Source organism: Schistocerca nitens, chromosome 6, assembly GCF_023898315.1.
Source record: "Schistocerca nitens isolate TAMUIC-IGC-003100 chromosome 6, iqSchNite1.1, whole genome shotgun sequence".
Classification (NCBI taxonomy): Eukaryota; Metazoa; Arthropoda; class Insecta; order Orthoptera; family Acrididae; genus Schistocerca; species Schistocerca nitens.
Window position 1 is genome coordinate 440409281 of NC_064619.1, and position 15074 is coordinate 440424354.

Sequence of the window (15074 nt, forward strand, 5' to 3'; positions counted from 1 at the left end):
TTCTGACCTGCCTCCCGTCATTGTCAGTCTGCTTCCCGACACCACCAACCTGCCTTTGACTGACATCTCTCCCCTACAGAGCAGTTGACCACACAGGACCCTTGCAGCACAGTTTCCGACGTGCCTACTTCTCGTGCCGGCCACTGTCAACGACCGCCACGCTGGCACGACGATTACGAATTTGAGGGATCAAGCTTTCCTCCGCCATGCTCCACACTACAGGGGGGGGGAGGGGGGGGGTCGGCTCTGTGGCGCTGTGGCATCTCTGGCACAGAGCATCCTGTATTTGACTCTGACCTCTTTGAACTGCTTTTGTCCTATGTCTCAGTGCTTAATAAATGTATATACGATACTTACTGCAAGTTATTACTGACCACCCATAGGCGATAACCACAAATCTTTGGTAATTTCACTCTGTTCTAAAGTGAGCTTAATTATTCTGTTGTCATGTAGTAAAATCAGACTTCCTTATGTATTTCTGCATGGCATGAACAGTTATATACAGTTTATACTGTCAGTGCACGTTGATTTCCAAAATATTCCAAATGTATTGGTGCCATTGTCATTTTGTATCACTGATGAATCTAAAAAATTGCTTGTCTAGTTCCACAGTAAAGCCAATATTTGGATGTACACTGTTAAATTCTGAAAGCATACTTTTGATTTCAGTAGTTGTACCATTAAAAGAACAAGATTATCACCTTCCTACAGATCGTTATATAAAATCTTGTTAGTCGTGTTAGTACATTTTTCACAGAATTGGTTCTCTACATCATTTACATAAATATCTGCTAGTGTGCTAGCAATAAACTGCCCATGGCAACACCACCTGGTTGTGAATACATCTCAATTTGCAATTTAAAATAATTGAAAGACAATATCAATTGTAACAACTGAATAATTTCATCAGTTTTGGCTATTCCAATTTAATTATGTTTGAGTAGGTTCTTTTTTATAAGGTCAATGATTTCTATTATCAGAGCATTAGCACCTTTAAAGAACCACCACAATATACACTCAATAAACAAACAGACCTCATAAATAAAAATTTTCTCAGTTGTTTTTGACATTTACTCTAATGTATTATAAGCATACATTTCTTTAGATGTGTCACCCTGTCATGATATACACAGTCCACTCAAAATTACATTACATAAAATGGTTATTGTGATTGATAACTGACTGGTATCATTAACTGGTTGCTCTTTGATGTGCATGAATATTTCACTGTAAACTGTGCCCCATGTCAGTCAACCTGTATGTAAAAAATCTTGCAAGTAAACAAATGTCAACAAAATTAAAACTGTTGTGCATACTGTTAATCCCATACTACACTGTTCTCAGTATGTTGTATTTCATTTTGTAGCTGCTTGAAAATGACCCAAAACGCTGAAATTACAATAATAAAACAAAAACACTACCAGCTAAATGCAACATGAGATCATTTAAAAAAGCTACTTGTTATGCCTCCATGGCTCTGCAGCATTGGGGCAGTTAGAGAACCACAGCGAAGTGCAACTTGATGGAACATTGCTGGACAAGGTCTGTGATGTTGGAGTCAATATTTGCCAAGACTAAATGTTGTCACGCCAAACTTTTCATCTGTGACATGCCTCAGCGGGTGATGTTGGGGAGGCACAGTACTTGCAGCTGAAGAGAATGTGGAATCAAGATGTGACAGTGGTCCTCAAGTGAGATCCAGAACAGAAACCCTTGATTTAGGTGTAGAAGTTGCTGCTGTGGCCAGAAGAGGAGAAATTTGGCTCAGACAAGTGTGTCCTTCCAGCCATGCTGTACGAAGCAGGCAAGTCAGTGTAATTTACCATGGATTATTCATTTGCAGAGGATTACAAAGCTGGAAATTTAAGTGTTCCAGGGATGAGAGGTCACCATTGCCACATCTCAATCGATATTGGAATGAATACTATCTCTGTGAGGAGCAACAATGTGTGGTTAAGCATCTCTAGGTACAACAGAGAGTTTCACAGTTTCTTGTTTTTGTGTGCACACCAGTGCACCAGTCATTAATATGGAATCTAAAGATGTGATTGGACATGAATACTTCATCGGATGAAGTATTCAATAGAAAGCCAAGTAGTGTACTGACTTTTATGATTGGAAATCAGAGGAATTGTGGCCAGTAATTCGCTTGTAGGGAAAGCCATCCAACATTGAAGCATTCATGAAAGCTGAGGTTCTATTCAAGTCCTTTGGCATTATTTTGCTATTGCAATTGGATAATACCTTGCAACAATGGAAATAATAAATCTCAGTCCATTATGCTTAATGAACTTCACCCAACTGGTCAACAGCTAATACTAATGCAGAAAGAATTCATCACTGAAAAGGAGAAGAGCAATTGTCAAAGAAGTGTGCAATCGAAGAGGAACTTCACAAATTGTGATTCCTACTTAGCTCCTGTAGGTCGGCAGCCCAATCCACATAAGATGGCTTTGGGTCCTTTTTTCACTGCAAAAATTCTAACCTGATGGCAATAACTGTTTTTTTGGTCAAATAATCTACTTGTAACATAAAAAAAATATTATAGACAAATAAGGAATGCCTGGGTAGGCCCTAATTTTTATATTATGTGATGAGTTCAGGATTTCCTGACAAGAACATGGTAAGCGTCCCACTCTTCATGTTGTTGGTTAAACTGTGGAAAAGCCATAAACATGAGTGAGACAGGATTTGTTCCTGGTACATTCATTAATGCTTGCTTATAATACAGCTGTTGTTAGCTTCTGATAACTCTGTGTGGCTTATGTTAGTACTAGTTACCAGTGTTCCATGGTTGAAAACTCTCACAATTGTTCAAGGTCCAATTTTTACACTTGACAGGTCCTGAGTCATTGCCACTTTGGTAAAATACGATATATGCTCATTACCAACAGAGGCTTGCCCAGTTTATTCACAACAAGGGAGATATAGAAATGCTGCTCAGAAACTGTACAGGCTATGTTAAGTTCACATTCCAAAGCAAATCCCAGTCCATGCCTTAACAAAGTTAAGCCTATGTGCCTATGAGGAACCGAGTTCACAATATAAGCACATTACTCAAGCTGATAGCATACTCGCAGTGAACTCTACAGATCACCTCACAACTGACTCAGACCCACCCTGGACCAGCTTGCATGGAGAATTCTTGTGTGGTATCACCAGAAGTCACTCCTGATTACAAGCACCCTCCAGATAGTTCATCACACCAGTTGACAGTAATGATGCACCAGCTATTTGGTTTCCCTAGCGACATCAGGTGATCCAGCAACATTACACATGAACAAAAATCGGCCACCTGCTTTATCTATGTCTGAGCCTGTATGATTATTCCATATCATATTGCCACAAATGTTTACATGCAGATACCTGAATGAGTTAAGTTTCTCTAGTCCAAGGTGACATTGGGTAATGGATGATGTGCTCTTTTGCGGCTGGTTCTTCAGAGTGGTTTGAGGGTAAAGCTATGTTTGGAATAAGTCAAATTGCAAAAGTAAAGAAAGATATACTAAGAGTTGATATAAAGTTACTCCAAAGCCTAGAGCAGTAGATGCACCATGTATAGACAAGCTGTAATACTTCCGGCTCCTTTAGGTTGTAGCACATGAGAAACACACAAAAGAGAAAAAAGGTACTAATAATAAGCTGGGTGGAAACAACAGGTCAATAAGAAAAGAAATTACAGATTAAGAAAGGGACAGAAAGACATATGGTTAGAAAAAATCATTGTTAATGTTCCAGAAGTTGAATCTAAAGTGTAATACAATGCAGACCTTCATCTGTCTCACAGCATTTTCTCCTAGTGAACGAATGTCTTGAAGGGCACAGAAACTAGGAGTTTACTTTTACAAATAACATTGAGAACATTGACATTTATCCATTAAGTACATGTAATGCAGCTTTAAGGGGAGTTGGAATGCCCTATCTCGCCAATGTTAAATTTGCTAACTTTGTGTACCTTTTTCTTTGGAACTATTATCTTCAGAACTTTGAAATTCTGGCAGAGGTTTTCAGCATATATTGTGAGCCCACTGAACTAGAACCAATGTTTTCTTTTTGTTGGTATAGTATTTATGAATTTTTTACCATTAAGCCATTTTTTATTGGAAAAAGTATAACATAAACTTCCCTAGTTCAGAGAATAAGCCAGTTCTTGTCATGATTCTAGTTCAGTGGCCTCTTTGAACTGTTTTGCAGCATTTCTGAAAATTTGAATGTTGTTGGTTGAGTGGTTTATGAGATAAAGGTACATGTAACACTAAAAATGTCAAATGCCAGAAAATGCGATTAAAGTAATTTATTATGAAAATTCACAAATACCTTTTATTCTATTATCAAAAGTGTCCAGCAGAGTAATCAGGGTCATCTTCTAGTTCTTCTTCTTCACCTAGAAGCTTTCTTCTCCTTGCTGCCCTTGCTTTTTTTGTATTAAATTCAGCTGCATACTGAGCCTTCCTTACTCGCACGCTGTCCAGAAGCTGAAGACCTCTGATGGTGTTGATACCAGGAGCAATGCCGAGCCTTGCCATGACCTTTAGCCTACCCATATGACCATCATTGAATGAAATAACAGCATCACTGACTCCCCATTTCAATGTTTTTATCCCAACAAATACATTCTTAGGTACACGAGTCCAAATGAGGTTGTTGAACGACTCGTTTTGATTCTGGGTACAACCATGAAGACATTTTCGCAGAAGATCAGGATGCCCCAAGTCTCTATATATTGGTTTAATTACTTCCATAACAGCCAATGGAATATAATTTTTATGGTGATAAGGATCCCCAGTAGCTTGAGATTTTCTATAATTGCACCATGACTGAGGACCATCTGGACAAGCAAAATGTTGAGGATTATCATCAGTTGATGATCGATGTAAATATGTGGCCCATACAGCTTGTCTCATTTCCTGCAAATTATTTGCATTATTTCTTATTGCCATACCATAGTATTGTTGTAATTCATTTATAATTTTATCTGACAGGCGACCTCTAATGGTTTTACCATCTGACAAAATTTTGTCCTTCAGATTCTGTTTCAGTTTCCTTAGACGAGTGCCCATTCGTTTCTGAACATGACCGACACATTCTAGTTTAGTTATTGTCTTATTGACATATGGCATGGATTCTGTAACACTTTTGTATGCCTTGGAGTCCCCATCTCCAAGGAATTTTGTGTAAAATACTCCCCGTTCTTTTTCTGATCTGCTAAACATTTTCACAGCAGCGGCAGCCTCCATGCCTCCACTCGTACCTTCATAATTCTTGCTACATATGTGAGCTGCTTCTTTCTTACCAGATGCACAATGGTAACAATGTTTAGTGAGCACTTCATAGTCCAAAACTTTACCGCTGTCCACACTAGTAACAGTAGCAACAGCATTTTTGGATGTGTGACCCCTTTTCTGCCAGGTTCCATCAAAAGCAACAGGGATATCTGGGTTTCCTTCATTTATATATTTTGCTTCACTGGCAGCAGCTTTCATTGATAAATCTGCTACAGACTGAACAGCATCTCCTATCACTTCAGTGTAATTGTCAATTTTAGCAGGTGGAGGTGGAAGATTCATTATGGCACAAAATGTTTGAGCAGCAGTATGTCCTTTACCAATTGCTCTCATTGCATACATTAGCCTGATATTACTCTCAAACAAATTGCTACTGCATGTTTTAGAGCTCCAAAAACAGGTCTCATTTTCACAACTGGCACAAACTATAGCAATTTTGCAGGAAAGTCCTATAGAGTTTGTTATGTTCATATCAAAAGAACCTCCACAAAGATTACAACACAAACATTTCTTCATAAACTCAGTAAAAACAGGAAAGTCGACTAAAACATATTGTTCATTAGAAGCTTCATCTGTAATTTCACTTGCACAGTTTGATAACTTCTTTTTTGATGCACTGGTGGGCGTGTCTCCTTCACACATCTCAGCTGTACAAACGTCAGAACTTTCACCAGCATCAACAGGTGCTGAAGCAGAATCACTTGAACAAACGTTATTTGTAAATCTATTACCGCGAAACTTTCGCTTTTTAAATAATGATGCACTCCTAGGCATCGTAGAAACTACGCACTCACCACTGAAAGTCAAAACAAGACAGATAACAAACTCCAAATGAGCGACAAACTAAACTCGAGGCTCAAAACAAACACTCACAGATCAAAAACTGAACAATAAACACAGCTAGTCGTAAAAACAATGGTACCTATGGAAGGATCAAAGATTCTACAACTGAAGAGTGAAATCCACAGCCTTCTATATGTAATGTTTTCGGAAATGCGAAGATTTAAATGTGTACAAATCACAAGATGGGTAACTTTGCTGGGCGCACATGTAATTTTGAAAAATTAAATAAAAATACTTCCAATTGGAATTTCTTAACAAATTTTGCACCATTTTAAGCAGAAAATTTCAAATTAAGTTATAAGGTTAAAAACTGAAAATGTGAATTTTTTCCATTTTCCGGCATTCCAACTCCCCTTAAGGTAAATATTAAACTGAGAGAAAAAAATTCTTTGGTTATCTAAGATGAAAATGTAGGTAGAAGCTCTTTAAGCAATGATTAAGATTATTGCCAATTTTGATTTCCCAATAATCCGTGCCATATATTCCTATGTGTGGCTCACAGTTCATGAGCTTATTCAAGTTATCCTGTTTTATGTTTATTTATTCATTCATTCATTAGATGCCGTTAAGAAGGGCCACCTTTCAGGAATGTGGCAAAGTCATTACATTTTGCAATTTTGTTTACATTTTCTCTCCTACACAAAGTTATAAAAGTTTCTGTTCTTGAGCAGCTCCCTTACATTATGTTTTCCCCCAACTTTCATTTATGTTTGAAGTTTTCATTTGTGATTTTATTGTTTAATTGAAAATATAATGCTGTAGCCAAAAACAGGTATTGATATTTCATCCATGAAAAACAAAATATTTAAATATTAAATATGTAACTAATTCTTATTTAGAAAAGTGGTACATTAAATTATATTTATGCCATTACTGACCTTAGACCAGGTACCAGTGTGCCACTTCACAGGACAGTCCACAATGTTGCAATACTGTCTGTTAGGAGGAGGTGGTTGAGGACACATGCTATTTGGCACAATGATTGTATTACTTCCTCCTCTTGTTACCTCATGGATGCATGTTACTTCTCTTGTTCTTATACCAATGCCACAAGGCTTAGAACAAGCTTGATACTCAGAATAATTCCATCGAGGAGGACATGGAAATTCATTACATGTTCGATATAATGTTTCTGGCCTGCTTTCTTTATCACAGAAATATGGGTTCACAGTTTTCTGTGTGCTTTCATGAACACATATTATAAATGACTCTTGCATACCTATTGAAAATAAAATGAAGATATGATAAAATTAATGCAGAATTACATAAATATTTATTTGTTTCTTAACATATATGTCCTAGTTGTGCTATGATTTATTTCTAGAAATGTCCGAATTTCATTAAAATGCGTACAGTCATGAAAATGTGTGCAAAAGTCCATTTTGCTTTATGTTATCTTGACATCATGAAACCATGGCTTGTGAAAATGTTCTTACTGGAAATAAGAACAACAACAACCCTCTATTAAATGTCCTATTTATTTGTCAGTGCACACAATTAAACTTCATTTAGTCCACTGATTCATGAGGAGTATGTATTTTGAATTTAATGTTATGCAAGCACACGCACATGCCCTCACAAACACACACACACACACACACACACACACACACACACACACACACACACACACACTGTTCACTTTAATCTTTCAATATATGCACAAGGACAAATCACCACACAGAAGATTCTCAGTGTCAAGCAGATAAGAAACAATGGTAACTAGTTGAGATTTAGGAAAAATTTTTTTCAGCTCGTGCTGTTTGTGTGTGTGTGTGTGTGTGTGTGTTTGTGTGTGTGTGTGTGTTAGTTCTCTCAAGAAGAGTTTTGCTTGAAAGTTCAACTGTTATCAATATTTTCCATATGTGAACCTGTTTACTTGATCTAACCTCATTTATATGCTGTCCTGTACATTCCACTGACTGACATAATTTTGTTTCTTGAGCTTTTATCATCTGTACTCACCTTTATTTAAATATACCTACTCAGTATTGCAGAACAGTAAAATGTTGAGACATCATTAGACAAGAAAAATTATGAACGTAAAAATTTTCTGTAGTAGTTTTACAATTTCTCTTCCTTGGATGCAGCCAAAACATATTCATATAAGCTAAATTATATATTAACTTCTGGCAGTAATTAACCCTTAACTACACTCCCTATTCAGACTGAAATTAGTAAATTCATGGGATAGTTTTCACCCCGAAAAATGATAACCATCTGAAACTTATTTATTTCTACGTTTCTCTAAGCTACTGTGAAGCAATCACTAGAACAAAGGTTTCTATTTATGAAAATACAATCTGTATTAAAAAAGAAAACACAATCTTACTAACAATTAAGGCTGTTACATCCTTTTAAACAGAGTATTTGGAATGAACTTAGAAAACAAATAAAATCTATTTCAATAATATTCAGAAACATGTTTCGAGATCAAATAATGATTGATTAAGTAAACTAGAAAGAGTAAAATAAACAATGACTTTCAATAAAAATGTGGCAGTAGGTACATGAATGAATCAACTAAAACCATGAAAAGTATCCTATTTTAAATGATGGGACTTATTTCACTCTTCACAGTCAAGATGTACTTTTTTGTGAAAGGAAAGAATTTTGTACACTTATTTTTGACATTTAGAACATTTTTGGTAGTTTTTGTGTCTTTAAGGCACAGTCATATGTGACACCATTACAGCCTTGACTCTTCTGACTGACCCGATGTCACTTGTACTTGCACTACAATTCAACTCTGCTATAATTTTCACAATTTTTGCCAGGAACTTCGTCCACTGCAGTCTGCAAGTCACTAGAAAATTTTTGGAATTCATTTTTCTCTTTTTGATATTTGCTTTAATCAGTGCCATCTACATCTTCATTTACATCTATACTCTGCAAATCAGTGTGAGGTGCACGGCAGAGGGTATGTCCCATTGTATCAGTTACTAGGATACCTTTCTGTTCCATTCACATATGGAACATGGGAAGGATGATCGTTTGAGTGCCTCTGTGCATTCAATATTTATTCTAATCTTATCTTCACGATCCCTATGTGAGTAATATGTAGGGGGTTGTAGTATATTCCTAAACTAATCATTTAAAGCCAGTTCTTGAAACTTTGTTAATAGACTTTCTTGGGATACTTCACATCTATCTTCAAGAGTCTTCCAGTTTAGTTCCTTCAGTATCTCTGTGACACTCTCTCATGGATTAAACAAACCTGTGACCATTTGTGCTTCCCTTCTCTGTACATGTTCAATATCCCCTGTTAGTTCTATCTGGTATGAGTCCTACACACTTGAGCAATATTCTACAACTGGTCACATGAGTGATTTGTAAGCACTCTCCTTTGTAGAATGATTACACTTCCCCAGTATTCTACCAATAACTGAAGTTTACCACCTGCTTTACCCATGACTGAACCCATGTGATCATTTCATTTCATATCCCTACAAAGTGTTATATCCAGCTATTTGTATAAGTTGTCCAATTCCAACACTAACTCATTGATATTATAGTCATAGGTTACCACATTTTTTCATTTTGTGAAGCGCACTTTTTTACATTTCTGGATACTTAAAGCAAGTTACCAATCTCTGCACCATTTTGAAATCTTGTCAAGATCTAACCGAATATTCATGCTGCTTCTTTCAGATAGTACTTCATTATAGATAACTGAACCATCTGCAAAAAGCCCAGTTCTACTATTAATATTGTCTGCTGGATCATTAATATACAACATGAACAGAAAGGGTCCCAGCAAACTTCCCAGGGGCATACCCGATGTTACTTTTACATCTGATGAATACTCTCCATCGCAGATAACATCTTGCATCCTCCCTACCAAAAAATCCTCAATCCAGTCACAAATTTCACTTGATACCCCATATGATTGCTCTTTTCAAGATAAGCATAGGTGTGGTACTGAGTCAAATGATTTTTGGAAATCAAGAAATACAGCATCTTGATCCAAAGCTTTCAGTATGTCATGTGACAAAAGTGCAGGTTGGGATCCACGTGATCGATGTTTTCGAAATCCATGCTGGTTGGCATTGAAGAGATCATTCTGTTTAAGATACCTCATTATGTTTGAGCTTAGAATATGTTCTAAGATCCTACAATAGAGTGATGTCAGTGATATTAGACAGTAGTTTTGCAGATCACTTCTTCCACCCTTCTTGTAGACGGGTGTGACCTGTGCCTGTTTCCAACAATTGGGCTCAGTTTTTTGTTCAAGGGGTTCACAATAGATTACAGTTAGAAGAACGGCTATCTCAGACACAAATTAAATATAGAATCTGACAGGGATTCCATTGGGGCCTGGATGCTTTGTTCAATTTTAATGATTTCATCTGTTTCTCAAGACCACTGACACTAATACTTATTTCATTCATCTTTTGAGTGGTACGGGCATTAGATTGGGGCAGTTCTCCTGGTTTTTCACTTGAAAACAGAGTTAAGTATTTCAGCTTTTGCTTTGCTCGCCCTCAACTTCAATTCCTATCTCTTTCATTAGGGACTGGACACTAACTTTAGTGCCATTAACAACCTTTCTGTACGACCACAAATTCTTTGTGTTCTGTGAAAGATCACCTGACAGTATTCTGCTACAGTAGTCATTGAAAGTATCACGCATTGCTCTCTTGACAGCCAAATGTGTTTCATTCAGTATCTCTATATCTATAGCCCTACACCTTGTTTTACACCTTTTATGCAGTAATCTCTGTTGCTTTAGAAGATTCTTTACAGTGACTGTATGCCATGGAGGTTCCCTGCCATTACAGACCGTTCTAATGGATACATATCTATCCAGCACATGGTCAACTGTTCTTTTAAACTTCAGCCAGAGTTCCTCTACATGCTCCTGCCCTGTGCTGAAAGTTTCAAGTTCCTTATTGAGATATAACACTGCTGACTTTTTTTATCTAGTTTACTGAACACATACCCTTTCTGTGTGTTTTAGTTGTCCTTTGTTCTTTGGTAACCATTGTTGCTACAACCACATCATGGTCACAGTTACCAGTGCTGATGTGGACATCCTCAAAGAGGTCAGGTCTATTTGTTGCCATTAGATCCAGTATATTTCCATCATGAATGGGGTTCCTAACTAACTCTGATCTAGATAGTTTACAGAGAAGGCATTTAGTGAAGTTTCACAGGATGTCTTATGACACCCACCACTAACAAAATCATAATTTTTCCAATTAATTGTTGGATGATTAAAGTCTCCACTGATTATTACAGTATGACTGGGTAACTTACGTATAAGTGAACTGAAGTTTTCTTTAAAGTTCTCAGTTACATCAGGAGATGAGTCTGGTGGGTGATAGAAGAATCCTATTATCATTTTATGCCCACCTCTGATACTGAGTCTTGCCCAGACAATTTCACATGCAGCTTCAATTTCTACCTCATTCGATTTAAGTTTCTTGTCTACTGCAACAAATACACCACCTCTATTTCACATTTGCCTATACTCTTGATATACCCTTAAATTTTCCCCAAAACTCACTGCTATCAATTCCAGGTTTCAACCAGCTTTCTGTACCTAGTATTATGTGAGCTTCACTGCTTTTCATGAGCACTTCGGCACTTTGTTGCAAATGCTTCGGCACTTTACCATTAGGATTTTCATACTCTCTTGTGTGACCTTACACTGAAAACTTCTGGGTTTCCTGGTTCAGTCTTTCCACTTCACTCAGAACCAGAGGGCCACACTCAGTTCTGGAGACAATGCTGCAAATTGTGAGCTTTTTTAAAACTCCATGTGCAAGGCTAGTCTTCTCACCCTTCTCTTCCTGCTGCTGGAATGACCCAGAATGACTTCAGAGCCCAGACGACAGCCACCATTTGTTCCAACATGTGCCACAATCTGCAGTTGGATGCATCCTGTTCTCTCAATGGCTGCTGGAATAGCCTCTTCAACATGTTGAATGAGGCATCCAAGCATACACACTGAATGGTGTCCTTTCCTGTCTCTGCCATTTCCTGAAGGGGTACCACCATTCACCATACATTTGAACTGCCAAAACTTTGAAGTTACTAAGGAGAACATATCTTGTGTGATGTGAAGAAGGTATTGAACAGCATATTTAGTATACAAAACAATGTTTCAGGATCTGATGTGAATGTTAGATAGGAAGTTACCTCTCTGTTGGAGCATATGATGAGAACTCTAAGGAGGAAACTGAAAGATGTGGGTGAATCCACTTCCCACTCTGCCGTATGGCTGTACCCTACTGAACCAGTCAACTTGCAAAAGATCATGGGTGATGGGTAATGTACTTGAGCATCTGTCGACTGGATCTGTGTTGTGCCTGATATTTGTGAATTGTTAGCAAAGACTGCTAAAGACAGTGTTTTTCAGCATAAATGCACGTTTTTTTTTCAAGTAGGGGGATTGCTTTCCAATACATTATGTAACTGTAAATCAGTATGAATTTTTTTTTAATCAGTTGTGAATGAATCTTCTAGGTCTTTGTGTACATAGTGTGGAAGACATCTATTAGTACAAAAAATATAATAAGATGTATACATTTCTGCTTTCATACTCTGATGTTGATCCTCAAGGTACTGGGTTGTGTCATTATTCAAAGCTAATTAATGACTCTGTTCGACTGTATGTATCCTGAGTATTGCAATATTGTATGTGATTGGATCTTGGGCTGTGAACAGATTCATGCTTAGCTTTGTTTTGGGTACCTCTGCTCATTGCGACTCTGTGTGTGTGTGTGTGTGTGTGTGTGTGTGTGTGTGTGTGTGTGTGTAGAGAACGTACAACCACTGACTGAGCCTAGATGCTTCTGACACTTACTCTTTGCATATAATTGAACTTATTGATATGATTATAAACTTTATTCATTTTGTTATGTCGAAACATTTTTTGCTGGTTTGTACTTAGTGTGGTTTGGATTCTTGGGTTGATCCCCACATCGTAAACTTAGGCCCTAATATTTTTCCATTATTTTTTTCTATCATGAGTCAACATATCCTTGAATACTCTGATTTATGTGGGTGATTGATTCCTACCCATGACTGTGTATATTCTTCTGGTCTGTACCCGTCGTCATGAGTTTTTTCGAGTCGACTCACTCGATGTACACTTAGGCTCTGAAATTATTTCTCTTCTCTTTTGAAGATTTGATTGTATGGATGTTAACATACAATTTATAATTCTAGTAATTTACATTGTCTCTTTATTTATTTCTATGGTTTAGTGGTGTTATGTTGTAGTTTTGACATTGTATTATTTGTCTTATGACAGTATGTTCCACAGACCTGAAAATCTGAATATCATATCCTGATATATGTATGTATAGATCATGATTTGTACAGCAGATATTTTTCCTATTTTTTCTGTAATATGTTATGAATCAGATACTGCTATCCTGGGCATCATTTTGTACAGTGTTTGGCAAACTGTATAGCCTGTCACAAAATATTGTAAACATACTGTTTCCAAATTTTGCGGGGGGGATATTGTAATGGAACACACTTTTCTAACTAAACTTATTTTTTTTATAGAAATAGGCAATACCAAAAGGTATTTTAAATCCTGCATAGGTGAACATTCTTGGCTGTTTCAATGAAAGAATTTCATTTGATTTTGTGTATGATGTATTATATTTCAGGCTAAAATGTATAAAAAGAAATTAATTTGTTACAATCCACTGGGGACAGAACTGCACAATAACCCAGGGTTCAGTGTGAGTTGGCGGTGGGGTGGGTAGACTGCTGTGGCCTGTTGTGGGGTTGTGAACCACTGAGGGCTGTGGTGGGATGAAGCCTTTCTGTTGTTTCTAGGACCCTGGTTCAATACACAATACACAATGTTTAAAATTACTTTTCTTTTGGAAATATTTGAAACTATGAAATGTCTGGCATACTTAAAATTCATATTATTAAATGCACAATCTGATGCTAATTATTAAATTTATTTCTAAGCTCATTTATAAAATAATGATATATTTTAGCAAACATTCTTCTTTTGTCATGAAAGCATGTAAACTCTTTTGCTTTCTAAAGTCTTTGGAATGTTATGAGTATCGCAGAATGTTAGTAGTAGTGGGCATGCCTCTGATGGAGACAGTCATATTTATATGATCGATACTATCAACGTAATTTGAAATATTAAGTGGAAATTGTTAGAATGGTGTGATATTTAATAATGTGACAAAGAATAAAATTCCAGAAATATATAGGCAAATCTTCATCAGTTGTTTAGTCATAAGAAAACCACAACATTAAATCAAAATTTCAGCAGCAAGAATGTACCCCTAGATGCAAGAACTAGAGCCAACAACAAAATGAGATAATGAAGATAGTAAAAAGATTTTCTTTTGTATATCTTACACCTCTTGAAGCTTTCAAAACTTTTATAGACAGAGAAATGTAATGGTGACTTGTGGAGGGTAAGATTACAGGGTCATCTGTTTATTACTGTAGTATGCTGTGAACAGTGAAACACAAATGAGAATGATAATGACTTACCAAATAGCAAATTACTCTTAGCCTCTCAGTTTGGTCTATAAAATAGTACTCTTGGGGAAATATGTAAGTGAACTTTATAATAAGTTTTCTGTGGGTTGAACATGTAGACCATCTCTTTGGCATTAATTAGACCTTGCAAAAGTCTTCAGTTATGAACTCTATTAAATGTGGGTATAAATGCTTTAACATTATAATGGTAATGACAGTGATTTATTGTATCATCATATTCACTAGATCCCATTACACAGGAGAATCTTTAGGGACATAAAACAAGTCAAGGTGTACATGAATTAAGTGAGTTAACTATTCCTGCACATTGCATTAATAACAAATTTTCACTAAACTGACATATATCACTTGTGCTTACACAGACTAAATAAAATTATTATAAAGATTGCTACTTTGCCCTAAACATGCCTAGAGAAAACAATGAAAAATCACTGAGATTTAATATATACT

The 15074-nt window shown here is 36.6% G+C and overlaps 1 protein-coding gene across 1 annotated transcript in view; it reads right to left on the reverse strand.

Moving 5' to 3' along the window:
* LOC126262931 (protein madd-4-like) overlaps window positions 1–15074 on the reverse strand; it is a 469727-nt gene that overhangs the window by 124120 nt on the left and 330533 nt on the right. Inside the window, exon 13 of the mRNA XM_049959860.1 lies at window positions 7007–7347. Within this exon, the coding sequence (XP_049815817.1) occupies window positions 7007–7347 (341 nt within the window). The remainder of the gene's footprint in view (window positions 1–7006; window positions 7348–15074) is intronic.